The sequence below is a fragment of the Balaenoptera physalus genome (genome assembly GCF_965194825.1).
Source record: "Balaenoptera physalus genome assembly, chromosome: 14".
Classification (NCBI taxonomy): domain Eukaryota; kingdom Metazoa; phylum Chordata; class Mammalia; order Artiodactyla; family Balaenopteridae; genus Balaenoptera; species Balaenoptera physalus.
Genome location: NC_138893.1, coordinates 45361978 through 45380646, shown reverse-complemented (window position 1 = coordinate 45380646; position 18669 = coordinate 45361978). Strand labels below are relative to the sequence as shown.

Sequence of the window (18669 nt, the reverse complement as noted above, 5' to 3'; positions counted from 1 at the left end):
AAGGAAAGATAGCACCTCTGCCTCTGGGAGGGTAGGAGCCTAAGTTCCCTAAGCACCAATTAGCAAACACCTGCGGCCTAACCACACTGATAATCCCCTCCCCCCAGAGTCCTCCAGAACCTTCCATTAGCTTATCCCAGAGTTTAAAACTATTCCTGCCATTTGTTTCTGTTGAACTCAATCTTGCCTGCTTAACACCCTGTGATGCAATTTTCCTTTAATAGGTCATGCCTGTCCTTAGAATTTTCTAGTTATATATATGAGACTCTGGACAACCCACCTGACTGAAGATGAATTAAGGATGTTGGATGGCTCAGGAATTTGGTTAGAGGAGGGAGACACCACTCTCCCTGCTCAAACTTTTAGTTAAGAGATGCTTTTTAATGAAGAAAACCCATATGATGGAGAATGACCCGCTCTGGGATGATGCCTTTAGAAGGATTTTAGGAAGAGGAAGAACTAAGCATAGCAAGGGATAGAAGGTTTCCATGAAACTAGATTCAGAATTATACTTATCAGATTACTCAGATTATACTTATCTCCATATTTTCTCACTTGTAAAACAGGGATAATCATAGCATATTTCTCATAAGTCCGTTCAGAGGATTCAATAAAACAGATCATATATATCAAATGCTTAGAACAGATGCTTGTAAAGGATCCATCAACATTAATTTCTACCACTACCGTCATCATCATTATTATTATCATTAGATCTGTTACTGAATAGCAGAATGACTTTAAGCCAGTAGTTTCCCATTTTGGGGCCACAATTTCCTAACTGTGAAATAATGGATTGGACTAAGTAAGTCCAAAGACCTTCTAGATTTAAAGTTCTGTCTGTGGTACTAATCAGGAGATAGCTGTTGGACTAATGGGTTAGTGCCCATTAGTGACACTGGTGAAATCCAGGAGGGAGAGAGGAAAGAGAGCATCAGATGGAAAAGACATGAGAGCCAATCATGTAGGGTAATTTCAGAGCATGGGTCCTGGGTCTAGAAGGGGTGTGCTGGAAGCTCAGCTCCACCATTTACTAGCTGGGGCAAGTTATTTACCTCTCTGAAAAAAATGAGAGTAATAATATTGGCTACCCTGCACTACAATTGTTATGAGAATTAAATGCATTCCCAGAGCATAGAAAGGAGATGGAGAGGAAAGAGAAACAAAAGCTTTCCTCCATTAGGGCCACCTGGCTAAGAGGTCGCCTCACTGATGGGACCTCGTAGGAAAACCACAGCCCTGGTTTACTTTCACTTACTGTTGGGGCTTATCAAGTCTCTTCAGGAAGGGGAGAGGGAGGAAACATTATGTAATCTAACAGGCAGCCATGCAAGAGGAAGAGTGTCCTCAGACATATTCAAAGTTGCTTACAAATTACTTTCTGAATTTGAAGGTCAAGTTGGCAAGATGAGAAATGAAAAACAGAACCTGCATCAGAATCAATTAATTCTGGAACTGGAGCAATTGATATTGTTTGGACCACGAGCTAGTGTGTCTCTGTCTCTGTCTCTCCATCCCTCTCAATCTCTGTCTCACCTTCCCTCCCTCCCTCCCTCCCTCGATCCTCTCTCTTGCCCTCTCTCTGCACAGCATTTATTTCCCTATCTATCCCCTTTTAAATTCTTGCTTTTTAAATTTTAATTTTCCGGGATGCATTAGTACCGCTTTCATATTAACAATAAAAGTTCATATTTTTATCATCTACTAAAGCACTTAGTGCAGATCCAGCTGACTATCTTTCTATGCAGAAAAAAATTACCAAAATGAGATCAATTTGTATAAACTGTTTTCCATCAAGGATTCCACCTTTCCATTTCAGTAAATTTTCATTCCATGTAACACCCTGACCACATTCAATTTCCCCAATTGATTACCAGATTGTTCAGTACAGTTGTTTGTTCAAACTAATATCTAGTCTATGATGATGCACCACATGTGCTTCTTATGACCCTTCCATCACTTTTAAACTAGCAGAGTGTTTTTAAAATGATACATACTTGCAGAAGAGATTTTCAGAGCATTTAGACATTGGCAGATTCTTCTTAATGATCAAGACTCTTGAAGTTGAACTTTGAAAAAAAAAGCCTCAATATTAACCAGTTTCTTTTATAATAGGTTTTAGTTCTTTGAATACCACCAAAATACCAAATGGAATGAATCAGCCTTACACATAATGAAACTCAGTCTTCTCTACCTAAGGTAGGTGGGTGTACAGTTGTTCTATGGGCACCAAAGCCAGTTTGAAAGAAAAAAGCAATAAACCCTCTTGGGGTTTTGTGACCACTATGTTGCTGGTGAACCACATCTCCCCCAGAGGAGGAGATGAGACTTGACTCAGCTCTTTCTCAACCACTACCCTCTGTTCCCTGGGAAGATTCACAAGCCAGGATGGCTTCCGGCACCAAGGTACCAAACCACCTCATGTGAGGGATGGATGAGGGCAGTGACGGATCAGCAGACGGACCACTCACCGTATACTGCGATGGTCTTCGTGTCCTGCAGGATGGCATTCCCGGCTGAGACTTGCACTGTGATGGTGTTCATCCCTTCGGAAGTAAACTTGAATGATATGCTTCCCTCCAAGGTGATCAGGGGCTAAAACAAATGAGGCCACAGAGTGAAGGGAAAGCTGTTCAGTTACAGATGAGATAGGCACCAGCTCTGAGCCACTGACAAGCTCCTTAAATCAGCAGAAGCTCTTTCTGGGGCATCCCCGTGTGACTGACTCCAGCTATGCCTCCCCATCACCTCAAGTTCAGGCCAGAAAGGGACTATTAGAGACATGATCCCAAGAAACTCTACTCATTCCTTGTGAATTTGACACCTCCTATCTGCTATCATCCTGACTCAGGGCTGGGGAGATCCATAGGTTTTGCTTGCTGGTGGGATGTGTCTCTCTTTGTTGATAACCTACTTGTATCAAGCAGATCCCTTAATCTGAGGCAATATTAAAGAGGGGGTTCATATTAATCCAGATTTAAGCAGTAGTCACTGAAAGTCTACAAGGTGCCAATGCTCCTCTCTAGGGTGTACTATTTATATAAAATTACAGTGGAACACAGCAACTATGGACACCAAACTACACTAGTTAGACAGGTGTGCCTTGTGTGGCTCGGCTTCCTCTGAGAAGCCCTATCAGCAGTTTCCTAGAAGGAGCTGCTATGGAAACATGTACTAATTGGACAGTGGTTTGAGGACTCAGAAAAGAAAAAGAAAGACTTGGAGCAGTGCCTGTAATGCAATTGGATACCGGGGTCCTAGAGGAAAAAGATTATTAGCCTACTGACCACCCTCGACCAACTCCCCACAAACATTTCATTCCTGTCTTTCCTTAATTAATTTACAAATCAAAATTCATTTAACTCCCTGTGTAGTAGAAGGTAGACTAAAGCCCAGCATAAGAATTCTACTTGAGTCCAGGCTCTATGTCCAATGCAACCCAACTCCAGCCAGTTTCAGAACCCAGGCCAGGGGGAAAAAACATGCTCAAAGTCTGAAAGTTCTTAACACACAAGCTATGGATGGAGGATTGGAGTGAACTTACCCACCACCTCCAGAGGCAGTGAAAAAGCAGTGACTCAAGGGGCCATGCATATGGTTGAAAGAAGTTGGAAACTTTCGTCTGAGGAAAGGAAAGCCCTTAGAAATCTGAGCCATGTGGCTGACAGGGTCTTGGTGCTCTGGCCGGGTGTCAGGCCTGAGCCTCTGAGGTGGGAGAGCCGAGTTCAGGACACTGGACCACAAGAGACCTCCTGGCTCCATGTAACATCAATCGGCGAGAGCTCTCCCAGAGAGCTCCGTCTCACTGCTAAGACCCAGCTCCACTCAATGACCAGCAAGCTCCAGTGCTGGACACCCCGTGCTAAACAACTAGCAAGACAGGAACACAACCCCATCCATTAGCAGAGAGGCTGTCTAAAATCATACTAAGTTCACAGACACCCCAAAACACACCACCAGATGCGGTCCTGCCCACCAGAAAGACAAGATCCAGCCTCATCCACCACAACACAGGCACCAGTCCCCTCCACCAGGAAGCCGACACAACTCACTGAACCAACCTTAGCCATTGGGGGCAGACACCAAAAACAACGGGAACTACGAACCTGCAGCCTGCAAAAAGGAGACCCCAAACACAGTAAGTTAAGCAAAATGAATAAACAGAGAAACACACAGCAGATGAAGGAGCAAGGTAAAAACCCACCAGAACAAACAAATGAAGAGGAAATAGGCAGTCTACCTGAAAAAGAAGTCAGAGTAATGATAGTAAACATGATCCAAAATCTTGGAAAAGAATGGAGAAAATACAAGAAACGTTTAACAAGGACCTAGAAGAGCTAAAGAGCAAACAAACAATGATGAACAACACAATAAATGAAATTAAAAATGGTCTAGAAGGAATAAATAGCAGAAAAACTGAGGCAGAAGAATGGATAAGTGACCTGGAAGATAAAATCGTGTAAATAACTACCGCAGAGCAGAATAAAGAGAAAAGAATGAAAAGATTGAGGACAGTCTCAGAGACCTCTGAGACAACATTAAATGCACCAACATTCGAATTATAGGGGTCCCAGAAGAAGAAGAGAAAAAGAAAGGCTATGAGAAAATATTTGAAGAGATTATAGTCAAAAACTTCCCTAATATGGGAAAGGAAATAGTCAATCAAGTCCAGGAAGTACAGAGAGTCCCATACAGGATAAATCCAAGGAGAAACACACGAAGACACATATTGATCAAACTATCAAAAATTAAATACAAAGAAAAAATACTGAAAGCACCAAGCGAAAAACAACAAATAACATACAAGGGAATCCCCATAAGGTTAACAGCTGCTCTTTCAGCAGAAACTCTGCAAGCCAGAAGAGAGTTGCAGGACATATTTAAAGTGATGAAAGGGAAAAACCTACAAACAAGATTACTCTACCCAGCACGGATCTCATTCAGATTTGATGGAGAAATTAAAACCTTTACAGACAAGCAAAAGCTAAGAGAATTCAGCACCACCAAACCAGCTTTACAACAAATGCTAAAGGAACTTCTCTAGGAAGGAAACACAAGAGAAGGAAAAGACCTACAATAACAAACCCAAAACAATTAAGAAAATGGTAATAGGAACATACATATCGATAATTACCTTAAATGTAAATGGTTTAAATGCTCCATCCAAAAGACATAGACTGGCTGAATGGATACAAAAACAAGACCTGTATATATGCTGTCTACAAGAGACCCACTTCAGACCTAGGGACACATACAGACTGAAAGTGAGGGGTTGGAAAAAGATATTCCATGCAAATGGAAATCAAAAGAAAGCTGGAGTAGCAATTCTTATATCAGACAAAATAGACTTTAAAATAAAGACTATTACAAGAGACAAAGAAGGACACTACATAATGATCAAGGGATCGATCCAAGAAAAAGATATAACAATTGTAAATATTTATGCACCCAACATAGGAGCACCTCAATACATAAGGCAAATACTAACAGCCATAAAAGGAGAAATCGACAGTAACACAATCATAGTAGGGGACTTTAACACCCCACTTTCACCAATGGACAGATCATCCAAATGAAAATAAATAAGGAAACACAAGCTTTAAATGATACATTAAACAAGATGGACTTAACTGATATTTATAGGACATTCCATCCAAAAACAACAGAATACACTTTCTTCTCAAGTGCTCATGGAACATTCTCCAGGATAGATCATATCTCGGGTCACAAATCAAGCCTTGATAAATTTAAGAAAATTGAAATCGCATCAAGTATCTTTTCCGACCACAATGCTATCAGACTAGATATCAATTACAGGAAAAAATCTGTAAAAAAATACAAACACATGGAGGCTAAACAATACACTACTAAATAACCAAGAGATCACTGAAGAAATCAAAGAGGAAATCAAAAAATACCTAGAAACAAATGACAATGAAAACACGACGACCCAAAACCTATGGGATGCAGCGAAAGCAGTTCTAAGAGGGAACTCTGCAGCAGTACAAACCTACCTCTAGAAACAAGAAACATCTCAAATAAACAACCTAACCTTACATCTAAAGCAATTAGAGAAAGAAGAACAAAAATACCCCAAAGTTAGCAGAAGGAAAGAAATCATAAAGATCAGATCAGAAATAAATGAAAAAGAAATGAAAGAAACGATAGCAAAGATCAATTAAACTAAAAGCTGGTTCTTTGGGGCTTCCCTGGTGGTGCAGTGGTTGAGAATCTGCCTGCCAATGCAGGGGACACGGGTTCGTGCCCCGGTCTGGAAAGATCCACATGCCGTGGAGCGGCTAGGTCCATGAGCCACAACTACTGAGCCTGCGCGTCTGGAGCCTGTGCTCTGCAACGGGAGAGGCCGCGACAGTGAGAGGCCCACGCACTGCAATGAAGAGTGGCCCCTGCTTGCCGCAACTGGAGAAAGCCTTCGCACAGAAATGAAGACCCAACACAGCCAAAACTAAATAAATAAATAAATAAATTTTTAAAAAACTAAAAAAGCTGGTTCTTTGAGAAGATAAACAAAATCAATAAACCATTAGACAGACTCATCAAGAAAAAAAAAGGGAGAAGACTCAGGTCAATAGAATTAGAAATGAAAAAGGAGAAGTAACAACTGACACTGCAGAAATACAAAGTATCATGAGAGATTACTACAAGCAACTATATGCCAATAAAATGGACAACCTGGAAGAAATGGACAAATTCTTAGAAAAGTACAACCTTCTAAGACTGAACCAGGAAGAAATAGAAAATATAAACAGACCAATCACAAGCACTGAAATTGAAACTGTGATTAAAAATCTTCCAAAAAACAAAAGTCAGGGACCAGATGGATTCACAGGCAAATTCTATCTAACATTTAGAGAAGATCTAATGCCTATCCTTCTCAAAATCTTCCAAAATATAGCAGAGGGAGGAACACTCCCAAACTCATTCTATGAGGCCACCATCACCCTGATACCAAAACCAGACAAAGATTCACAAAGAAAGAAGACTACAAACCAATATCACTGATGAGCATAGATGCAAAAATCCTCAACAAAATACTAGCAAACAGAATCCAACAGCACATTAAAAGGATCACACACCATGATCAAGTGGGGTTTATCTCAAGAATGCAAGGAATCTTCGATATACGCAAATCAAGCAATATGATACCCCACATTAACAAATTGAAGGATGAAAACCATATGATAATCTCAACAGATGCAGAAAAAGCTTTTGACAAAATTCAACACCCATTTATGATAAAAACTCTCCAGAAAGTAAGCATAGAGGGAACTTACCTTAACATAATAGAGGCCATATATTACAAACCCACAGCCAACATCATTCTCAATGGTGAAAAGCTGAAACCATTTCCACTAAGACGAGGAACAAGACAAGGCTGCCCACTCTCACCACTATTATTCAACAGCAATCAGAGAAGAAAAAGAAATAAAAGGAATCCAAATCAGAAAAGAAGACATAAAACTGTCACTGTTTGCAGATGACATGATACTACACATAGAGAATCCTAAAGATGCCACCAGAAAACTACTAGAGGTAATCAATGAATTTGGTAAAGTAGCAGGATACAAAATGAATGCACAGAAATCTCTTGCATTCTTATACACTAATGATGAAAAATCTGAAAGAGAAATTAAGGAAACACATTTACCACTGCAACAAAAAGAATAAAGTACCTAGGAATAAACCTACCTAAGGAGACAAAAGACCTGTATGCAGAAAACTATAAGACACTGATGAAAGAAATTAAAGATGACAGAAACAGATGGAGAGATATACCACGTTCTTGGATTGGAAGAAGCAATATTGTGAAAATGACTATACTACCCAAAGCAATCTACAGATTCAGTGCAATCCCTATCAAACTACCAATGGCATTTTTCACAGAACTAGAACAAAAACTTTCACAATTTGTATGGAAACACAAAAGACCCCGAATAACCAAACCAATCTTGAGAAAGAAAAATGAAGCTGGAGGAATCAGGCTCCCTGACTTCAGACTATACTACAGTAATCAAGACAGTATGGTACTGGCACAAAAACAGAAATATAGATCAATGGAACAGGATAGAAAACTCAGAGATAAACGCACGCACATATGGTCACCTTATCTTTGATAAAGGAGGCAAGAATATACAATGAAGAAAAGACAGCCTCTTCAATAAGTGGTGCTGGGAAAACCGGACAGCTACATGTAAAAGAATGAAATTAGAACATTCCCTAACACCATACACAAAAATAAACTCAAAATGGATTAAAGACCTAAATGTAAGGCCAGACACTATAAAACTCTTAGAGGAAAACAGAGGCAGAACAATCTATGACATAAATCACAGCAAGATCCGTTTTGACCGACCTCCTAGAGAAATGGAAATGAAAACAAAAATAAACAAATGGGACCTAACGAAACTTGAAACCTTTTGCACAGCAAAGGAAACCATAAACAAGACGAAAAGACAGCCCTCAGAATGGGTGAAAATGTTTGCAAATGAAGCAACTGACAAAGGATTAAACTCCAAAATATGCAAGCAACTCATGCAGCTCAAAAAAGCAAACAGCCCAATCCAAAAATGGGCTGAAGACCTAAATAGACATTTCTCTAAAGAATATACAGATTCCCAACAAACACATGAAAGGATGCTCAACATCACTAATCATTAGAGAAATGCAAATCAAAACTACAATGAGGTATCACCTCACACCAGTCAGAATGGCCATCATCAAAAAATCTACAAACAATAAATGCTGGAGAGGGTGTGGAGAAAAGGGAACCCTCTTGCACTATTGGTGGGAATGTAAATTGATACAGCCACTATGGAGAACAATATGGAGGTTCGTTAAAAAACTAAAAATAGAACTACCATATGACCAAGCAATCCCACTACTGGGCATATACCCTGAGAAAACCATAATTCAAAAAGAGTCATGTACCACAGTGTTCATTGCAGCACTATTTACAATAGCCAGGACATGGAAGCAACCTAAGTGTCATCAACAGATGAATGCATAAAGAAGATGTGGCACATATATACAATGGAATATTACTCAGCCATAAAAAGAAACGAAATTGAGTTATTTGTAATGAGGTGGATGGACCTAGAGACTGTCATACAGAGTGAAGTAAGTCAGAAAGAGAAAAACAAATACCGTATGCTAACACATATACATGGAATCTAAAAAAACAAAAAAACAAAGTGGTTCTGAAGAACCTAGGGGCTGGACAGGAATAAAGATGCAGACGTAGAGAATGGACTTGACATGGGGAGGGGGAAGGGAAAGCTGGGACGAAGTGAGAGAGTGACATTGACATATATACACTACCAAATGTAAAATAGATAGCTAGTGGGAAGCAGCTGCATAGCACAGGGAGATCAGCTCGGTGCTTTGTGACCACCTAGGGGGGTGGGATAGGGAGGGTGGGAGGGAGACACAAGAGGGAGGAGATATGGGGATATATGTATACGTATAGCTGATTCACTTTGTTATACAGCAGAAACTAACACACCATTGTAAAGCAATTATACTCCAATAAAGATGTTGAAAAAAATTGAAAAAAAGAAGCCTAGTCAACATAATCTGTTGAGAATTTGGTTTTCTTCTAAAAGCTTAAGAAAAAACAAAAAAAAAGAAGTTGTTTGTAGTACTGTCACCTTCTAGTACTAGCTTTCAGGCAAATAAATAGATTTCTCCTCTTCTACTATGGGTAGCGGGCCCACTCTGGGCCCAATTTACATGCATGGTTTCATAAGAAATAAAAAAGGCTTTCTTTTCAGTTGACTTATGTCAGCAGTAGAGGTGAGAGATTCCTTTGACTGTCAGGCATGCAGCAGGTCTGGTGTCAGGAGAGGTTTCCTCCGTAGGCTTGTGCAAAATTATGGCTCCAGTTAAAGCCAACACTCAGCTCTGAAGTAGAAAAAGATTTGTATTCACATAAGATGCATTGTATTTGAAGAGCAAAGTCACAAGTGAAAGCAACTCTGCTGGAAGGAGATGACGCTTTCCAGTCCAGAGCAGTTGGTCCCAGGGCCCTCTGGGAAGGGGGGCTTCGGGGCCTCAGTTCTACTGCCTTAACTAACATTTGCACGCAAATTTTAATTTCTGAGAATGGAGTGAGTTCCAAACTGAAACAGAGCATGCAGCCTGGTATGAGGGGAAGAAAAACCCAGGCAGGCCTGAGAAGGTCTTGGATCTGCGTGAAGCAGCTGAATGAGATTGGAAGAAGCCACTTCACCTGTCCTCACTTTTCTCATCTGTAAAATGAAGGACAGAGTAAATGAGGTCTAAGGTTTCTACTGGTTTTGAAACTGCTGCCCACTTTGGATCACAGGGAATGTTTGGGGAAAACATAAAACAGAAAGCTGAGCTAAAGAAGGGGCTGCGTCTGGTCCAGGGTGAGGGGGTCACGGCGGGGAGCTGGATTGCACAGACATCTGTGGCTCTTGCCTGTTTGGTGTCCACTGGCCTCTTTTCCTTTTGAGGGCCATTCCCTCCCTTCTCTTGGTCTAGATGGATCTAGGGAGGCTGACTTCAGCAGCTCTGTTTCTGTCCCCAGCACCGTGGTCAAGGCCTGGCCGACATTACCCCATTCTGGGACTTCTGTTAGAACTTTGGGGAAAGACGGCTTGTTTTCTCTGCTGAACTGTGCAAGCATAAAGCTCAGGCTCCTGCTAAGGGTCACTGCAGAGCAAAGCCCAACTGGAAGAAAAGGCTAACTCAGAGGAAGGCAGAGGTAACGCATGCACACTACTATATGTAAAATAGATAACTAGTAAGGACCTACGGTATAGCACAGGGAACTCTACTCGCTACTCTGTAATGGCCTATGTGGGAAAAGAATCTAAAAAAGAGTGGATATATGTATAACTGATTCACTTTGCTGTACACCTGAAACTAATACAACATTGTAAATCAACTATACCCCGATAGAAATTAAAAAAAAAAAAAAAGATGTAGGGGCGCAGTGGTGAGAGAGACAGAAACTGACGAGATGACTGGGGCACTCGGAGCCCGCCGTCCCCGGAGCTGCGACAACCTCTGGCCTCTTGAGTCACGTAAGCCATGACTTTCTTTCCCTTTTGCGCTTTGGCCAGTTTGCGTGGAGCCGCACAAAGCCCGCGCGGAAGGCCGACCCACCTCGGTGTTGTTTCCGTACCACCACACGTAAGTGAGCGTGCCCACTTGGCTGGGCCACAACACAGCAGTCGCGTTGACCTCTTTGTTCTTCGTGGTGACGAAGGGAAGAGACAGGTGTACATGCTCCAGGGGACCTGAGGCACAAGAGGAGAGAGGAGGCATGGAGAGGGAAGAGCTCTCTCTGCTTCACCTGCCTTCCCTGATCTGAAGAGAATACACATTCCTGCTGGAAGCCTCCCAACCATCAGTCGGGTTCCCTGAAGGAAGTGCTCGGGTGCTGCCCCTACTCTGGAGAAAAGGCTATATTGTGAACAGTTGTGTCTCAACATTTTCCATTTACCGATCTTTCTTCTAGGCCTAAAACCTGAGTTATTTATGTGTAAAAGTTTAAAAACTTACAAGCAATTAAAGAAGTCCTTAAAGGAACAGGCATAATATGAGATTTCACAGGGAGATGCAAAGTGTTTCCAAGAAGTTATGTTCTTGGTGGTAAATCAGGATCGTGAAAACCTCTGAGAATCCACGTGGGATGGGGGTTAGGGGTTGGTGGTGGTTCTTATACAAATCCCCAGACCATTCTACATGTAATTATTCTTTATTCTCTACTGGATTTTAAATGTGTGTGTGAGTGTATGTAAATGTGCATGTTTGTATGTAACTGTGAGGGTGTGTTTGTGTAAGTGTATGTAAAGCCACCCGGTTAGATAAGTGTGGTGTTCAGTTGAGCTTGTCCAGGACAAAGGCAGGCATGAGGGGGCAGAGAGAGCTCTGTGGTCCTCAGGTTCTCAGGATGCACTCAGCTGAAAAACAGGATGATTCTACCTATGGAGGCCCATTAGACCAGAAACCTTAATCAGATGTACAAACCCACAAAGATATAAATATCCTCTCCCTAGAGACCTATCCTATGACCCTTGACCTTCTCTTTGAGTTACTTTTACCAGACAAAATGCATTTTCTTTTGAGGTGAACATGACAAAAATCCATCATCCCCATCTTTATCCCATGAGGTGGAGAAGGATGTGGTACCTCAGGCCTTTGCACCTGGTTTAATTACTTCCTCCTCTTCTGCTTGACCATTTAATGTGTCTCCTAGGGTATTGTCTTTAGGCTTTCTCTCCCTTCATCTACTCTTCTGCTGAGTAATACCATCCACACCCTGACCTTAAACTGTGAACTATATGCTTAGGGCTCCAAAACCACCTTCTTGACTCCAGACTCAATTAGCAGCCAAAGGTTCCCTAGAAATCCACTGTTTTCCCCCAATCTGTATTCTCCAATCTTGATGAATGACCAATGTTTATCCAGGGGAATAACCCAGCAGCAGACAGTCAAACCCAATTCCTTATTTCTTTGCCATCCATATCCATTGAGGACACCATTGATTTGGTTTCATAAATTCTCTCTCAGGTAGAGCTCTTCTCACCCTGCCCTGGTTCATACACTAAACACCTGTCTCACGTGGACTGGTACAAACTCTCCTACAGGTTTTCCAGCCTCTAACCTTTCCCCACTCTAATCCGTCCTCCTGCTCTATGCGTTCAACGCCTGCCTCCCTCCACAATACATAAGTTGGACAAAGTGCCAGGTGGCCCCATCACTTAGAATAAAATATACGCTCCAGGGCGAGGGCAGAGCAAGAACAAAGACCCTGAGGAGGAGGTGGGTCTCCATGTTTAAAGAACAGCAAGAAATAGAGAAATAAATGGAGAAAAAGAGTGGAAGCAGATGCGATCTCAGGGGTATTCAGGACATAGAGCATGGTGGCCTTGTTGGCCCTGAAATATGTATATGTGTGTTTGCATAAGTTCATTCTATATAATGTGTATATATATATTATATAATATATACATTCATACAATGTATAGCAATGACTATGTACCTTCTCACCCTTCAAATTGTTGTGAGAGTGATTTTTCTAGAAAGCCATGCTACTCACTTGATCAAGATGAAAATTCCCATTACCTAATTATAATAATAATGAGAGCTAACATGCACAGATCTAAAATTTGTGATACAGAGAACACAGGCTGCAAACTTTTGGAGGGTGAGAGTCCTTCATATTTATCTTTACGTGTAAGGATGTGCACAGTTCTTGAGACGTAGCAGGTACTGGAACATTGGTTGTGTAAGTGAACAGAAACATGTACTTTCCTATTTCTGCTTTTGTCCATGTTTTTCTTTCTTTATAGATTAGAGGCTTGGTGACCAGCAAACAGAGTAGAATTGATTTTCTGGTTTATAAGCCATATGATAAGAAGTAGTTGATCATAAGTCAGAACGGTTCAATGAGATAATAAAAGGGCATCGTTTACAGACCAATGACCGTGTGCCACGTATTCTGTGAATGACTTCTTATTCTCATTTAATCTTCACAACAGCCTTATGAAGTAGGCACTACTGTTAGCTCCATGCAGAGATGAACAGAGGAAGGTGACCTTCCTCAATTCCAGGGTGTGAACCAAAGCAGTTCAAGTTCAGATCCTGGGCCAGCTGACAAATGCTCGAGAAGACCCATGTTAACAAAATAGCAATTAAGAGCCACTGCTTCCTGATGACTTAGACATGTTGCAGACATTGGGCAACGCTCGTTACACAGGCTCTTGTTTACTGCATGGCTCTTGCCGTCCCCCCCATCACATGATGTGCTCCAGCAGGTGCCCTGTCCCACCCGAGGACTTTGCTTACACACCTTTCTTATGGCACCTGTCATCTCCAAATCTCAGTTCCAGGGCCCCCTCCTCTGTGACACTCCTCCTGACTCCCCAGTTAGAGTTACATGGATCAGCTAGGATGCAAGAACTAGATAAGCTCTGGGAGACATCCCAGTTCCATCCTAAAAGGGTTCATCTTGGTCTCTCACATATAAGCATCCAACAATTTTTCTTTTAAAGTCCAAAGGTCAAAGGATGATGCCTGTGTGTCCTGTTAATGACAAAAGTTGAGTCTTGTTCCTGAAGTATGGCCACTCCTTCACTCAGTAGTTTTTGAGTGCTATTACGTGTTGGGCGTGATTCTCGGTGCTGGGACACCTGGCCCTTGGTGGAGCTTATGTATCATTAAGCGAGGCAATGCCTGCAAGGAGCGGGGGTGGGTGAGAGCGTGCTATTTTTGATAGGGTGGTCAAGCAAAGTCTCTTGGAAGCAAGGACATTTGAGCAGCGACCTGAATAACGTGCAGAAGTGCGCCATGTATCTACTGTGGAAGCTCCAGGGTGAGTGTGGGGCAAAGACCTTGAGGAGGAGGTGCCTTGTCGCGTGCCAGGATGGCAGGGAATAGCAGCAGTAAAGAGATGGAGGGAAGGAGCCGAAGCCAATGAGATCTAACAGGTATTCAGGACACTCAGCAGATCACTTCAGGACCTGAAGAATGTCCGTGTGTGTTTATATAAGTTCCTTCTTGCATGTATATACATCATCCATTCATACAAATGTGTGGAATTTCGCTTTCAGATTGCCAAGTCCTCTTGGGCTCATTTACTTTTTATGTGTTCAATATACCTGGTTCCTGTTGCCCCAGAGCCTGTCTTTCAAGCCTTGCTTTTCTGCACAGAGGGTGTGATCTGCCCTAACAGAGCCTTCGAAGTGAAACTCCAGCCCCTGGAGGCCCCTAGCTGGCTGGCCGCACTCAGCTGAGAGTGGAACAAGCTGGCAGGTACTGCTTCTTCGGACAGGTGCCTTTAATGCACAAAACGGACAGCAGGTGGCGCCGCACTACTCTTTATGAATCTTCATAAGGTGGCTGAGAGAAGGGGAGAAATTACTTGTGTGAATTGTTCCCTTTCTCTTGCTTGGTCTTCCTGTGCTGCAGGGAACAAGTGCTGTTTGTGTGACTGAACACTGTGTGTGTATCTGTGTGTGTCTGTGTGTCTGTGTGTGTCTGTGTGTGTCTGTGTGTGTGCTGATCACTGACCTGCCTCTGGCATTTGTTCTGAAGACCTCCTCTGACCATCTAATTAAATATTGTGTATGTATCATATTGCTGTTTGTCTGAAAGGTTAAAAAAAATCTACCAGAAGAAATAAAAGAAATTCAAAGTGTGAAGATGAGATCCTACAACAGAGTCCCTCAAACTTCAGTGGGCATGAGAATCACACTCATCTGTTCAAGGCAGATTATGATGTCACACTGCCAGAAATTCTAATTCAATAGGTCTGGAAAGGGGCCCAGGACACTATATTTTTACGATGTAATTCTGGGGCAGGTGGCTCATTAACCACATTTTACAAAACCCAGGTCTGACATTCACTGGCCAATATAATCATCGTGTGAATAGTTACAAAGCTACACAGGTTTTCAAGACACTGATCACTTTACCCTAAGATGGGGACAGAAAGACATCTGCAAAGGGCTCCTATGTAACGGGGTAGTTGAGAAGAGAGGTTCGGGAAGTATCGGAAAATCCACCTCATCTTTTTTATCACCTCCTATTCTGCAAGTCTGCACAATCTTCAGTGATTTTTTTTTTTTCCCCTGCAAGACTGGCTGAGATAGGGCAGATTTCTGAGCAGAAATCTGCACGTCCTTTAAATTCTCTGCTCCATCCAGTTGAAGGCAACCCTGGCGGCACCCCATGTCTAATTAGTTTGCAAACTACCAGAGCACAGTGAATACATTCCTCAAGGAATTCTCAACTGTCAGGCTACAAGAGATGACTCAGCTGCCCCGAGAGAGCCGCCCCATCCTGGAAACATTACAGCAGGAACACCATCTCCATTTGCTTCTGATGACCTTTGCAAACCGGTATTTAAGAACTTCTGATTTAGAATCAAAGCACCTTTTTGAACTGGAAAGTGGAGGAAGTATGTGTTCGAGACAGGCCATGGGGTTTTCTGGAAGAGCCCTGGGTAGGGGGAGGAGGGTTGGATGAGAGGGGCAGAGGGCAGGCTTTGGTAAGCTGAGCTGAGTTGCTGCTCAGAGCCCACTAAATACAAACGCACAGGCTGCATCGTGATGATGGAAAATCAAACTTGGCTGGTTGACAGGGCACAGTATGAGCTGCTTGACAGAACCTTTGAGAAACAAGACATGCATTCCTCACATGACGGAGGAGAAAAACTAGTTTCAGAAAAATGCAGTAACTCAGCCAGGAGTTCAGGCCAGCATCTGGACCTAACAACTCCCAACTCAGTCCAGTGCTCGTTTCTGTTTTTCCTACAAAGCCATATATCCCTTCAATATCCTGCCACCATGGCACTAAAAATTGCCATGTTACTCTCCGTATTTGAGAGCAGGGGGAATGTAAGTCAATTATGAGTTTACCGTGACTTCCTCTTAGTGTAAAATAGTGTCAAATCATAGTACTTCTCTAATCCCTGCTTTTCCCATATGAAAGGAAGGCCAAATGTTGCCCATCATGGTAGAGGTGTGAGAATAAGCAAAGAAGTTCATGTGCACAGTAAAGCACGACGGGCCCTTCAGGAGAGAAGCCCTAGCAAACATGTCAGAACCTGCTGGCACTGCTCGTGCCAAGGCCTTTATACGTATGTGAATTAATGAAAACTTTAAAAATAATCCTGCTTTCATAGAGTTAGTACAAAAAGCTAATTCTTGTCCCCAAGACCAGGCTTAGAAAGGGGTCCCATGATATGAGGCCTGCTTATCCAACCGCTGCTTAACCCAAGATGAGTCTGACAAAACTAAAATCAGAACACAAAACTTTCCATTACAAATCACCTGCTGCTGAGGTTAAGGTCAAATCACTTAAGCCGTTCAATCAGGCTAATGAGATGAAAAAAATAGCAAGTGTAGCAAGCAGCTCATTTCTTTCAAAAGTCATGGCTTCAGCAATGACTGAAGGGAGTCATGGCTCCCTTAATCGGAAGCAGAGGCAAACTCTGTGCTGTTTTCCTTCCCAGGATTCAGTAAGCCCACGAGAGAACCAGGATAGGCAAGTTTCCCTCGTGGGATATGATTATATGTAAGGTAAGGAAGAGTCCACAGGGCAACCAGGATGGGGAGCTATGGATGACACCATGGGAAACCCTGAGAGATTGAAACGAAAAGCTGCTGCTGAATTTTCAATCAGTACTGACACATGCTTAGAGTCCAGGGATGTTTAATACATATATGGGATATGGAATATAATAACTGTAATTCTTCAGGAGAGTAGATCTTTAACAAAAATCCACCTTATAGAATAAGCTGCGCAGAATGATAAGCTGCCAGGTAGGCAGCCCTTCTCAGCAAATGTACTGCCATTTGTGTTGCCATTTATTTTTGTTACTAATAACCAAGGTTTGTGATGTAGTTTTTAAATATTTTAGGATTAGTCTTAGGATATTATCACTTTTGTCCTTATAGATACTGATATATAGGGAGGGATTATCTTTTAGTAAGAGGCAAGTCCGGGAAGTCTATCTAGTCTTTTAGTAAGAGGCAAGTCCGGGAAGTCTATCTAGGACAGCTGAAAAGCGGCAGTCAGCCGGAAGAGAGCCTGGGAAATGCGTCTGGAACCTCTGTAGTTGTACAGCCAGTACACTGCCTCTAACCTAAATGCTCACATGCCTTTGGGATGATGTGCAAAGATGTGGAGGTGAATAAGGGCTGATGGAGACTTGGTTCCTCTAACCCCAAGGCAGCACAGGCACTGATCATAACCTAGTGACCAAGCGCTGGGATTCTGGAGGCAGGGAGACCTGAGTCTGAAGCCTGGCTCTGCCAGACAGTAGGTCTGCAACTTCAAGTGGGTGATTTAAGCTTTCTGAACCTCACTGTTCTTTGTAAAGTAGTGTTTCTAATAGTGCCTACTTCATAGGGTTGTTTTGAAAAGGAAGATCATATACATAAAGAACATGTTTAGCACAAAACCTGGCACACAGTAAGAGCTTAACAAACGTTAGCTGAAAAGGGGGATGTGGAGTTGGCAGAGTGGGACTCTTGCAGAACTCTGTTTAAACTCAAAGAAGGATAGGTGTGTTTCTTTGAAGCACTTGGGTCCTGAGTGTACAGGAGATAAGGATCAAGAATGACTGACAGGGCAGGAAACCTCAGGAAGGAACAATCTCTTGGGGACCCCTAAATAGTCTTATCCACCCACTGGATCACAGCAGCTTAACAAAACAGATTCTACTTGGTACTTTCTGTGCTCAGTTTGGTTCAATGCACAAAGGTTAGGTGAGAGGCATGGAATACTGCCCAGCCTTAATATTCCTGGCCTAGAACTTGGAATCTGAACGTGACCGTTCATATAAAGGGGCTAACTTTCATTTGAAAGTAAGCCATTTATCCAGCAATCTAAACAAGTCCTATGCCTGTCTGGGGACACCCATACACCAAGCATAAGAGGCATTCATGGCAAACATTTTTACCAAACACAGCTTAGGAGATATCATTGTCTCATTAGGACACCTTTGAACTCCTCAATGGGGGAAAAGCTTTAATACTTTTTGAAACTATTTCTAAATGTAGCTTCCTTAACATTGTTTACCCTCTTTCCCTCTATGCCACCTTCTAGGACCAAATCATCACAGATCAAAGTCCAGGAAACATACTCTTTTTTCAAAAACGGAACAAAAGT

At 42.3% G+C, this 18669-nt stretch overlaps 1 protein-coding gene across 7 annotated transcripts in view; it reads right to left on the bottom strand.

The window, feature by feature from the left end:
- Window positions 1–18669, bottom strand: part of SORCS1 (sortilin related VPS10 domain containing receptor 1) — a 556698-nt gene that overhangs the window by 38988 nt on the left and 499041 nt on the right. For all 7 annotated transcript variants that reach the window (XM_082425095.1, XM_082425099.1, XM_082425096.1 and 4 more), the window contains exons 20-21: window positions 11152–11285; window positions 2472–2595 (exon numbers count right to left, since the gene is read on the bottom strand). In XM_082425095.1, the coding sequence (XP_082281221.1) occupies window positions 2472–2595; window positions 11152–11285 (258 nt within the window). The remainder of the gene's footprint in view (window positions 1–2471; window positions 2596–11151; window positions 11286–18669) is intronic.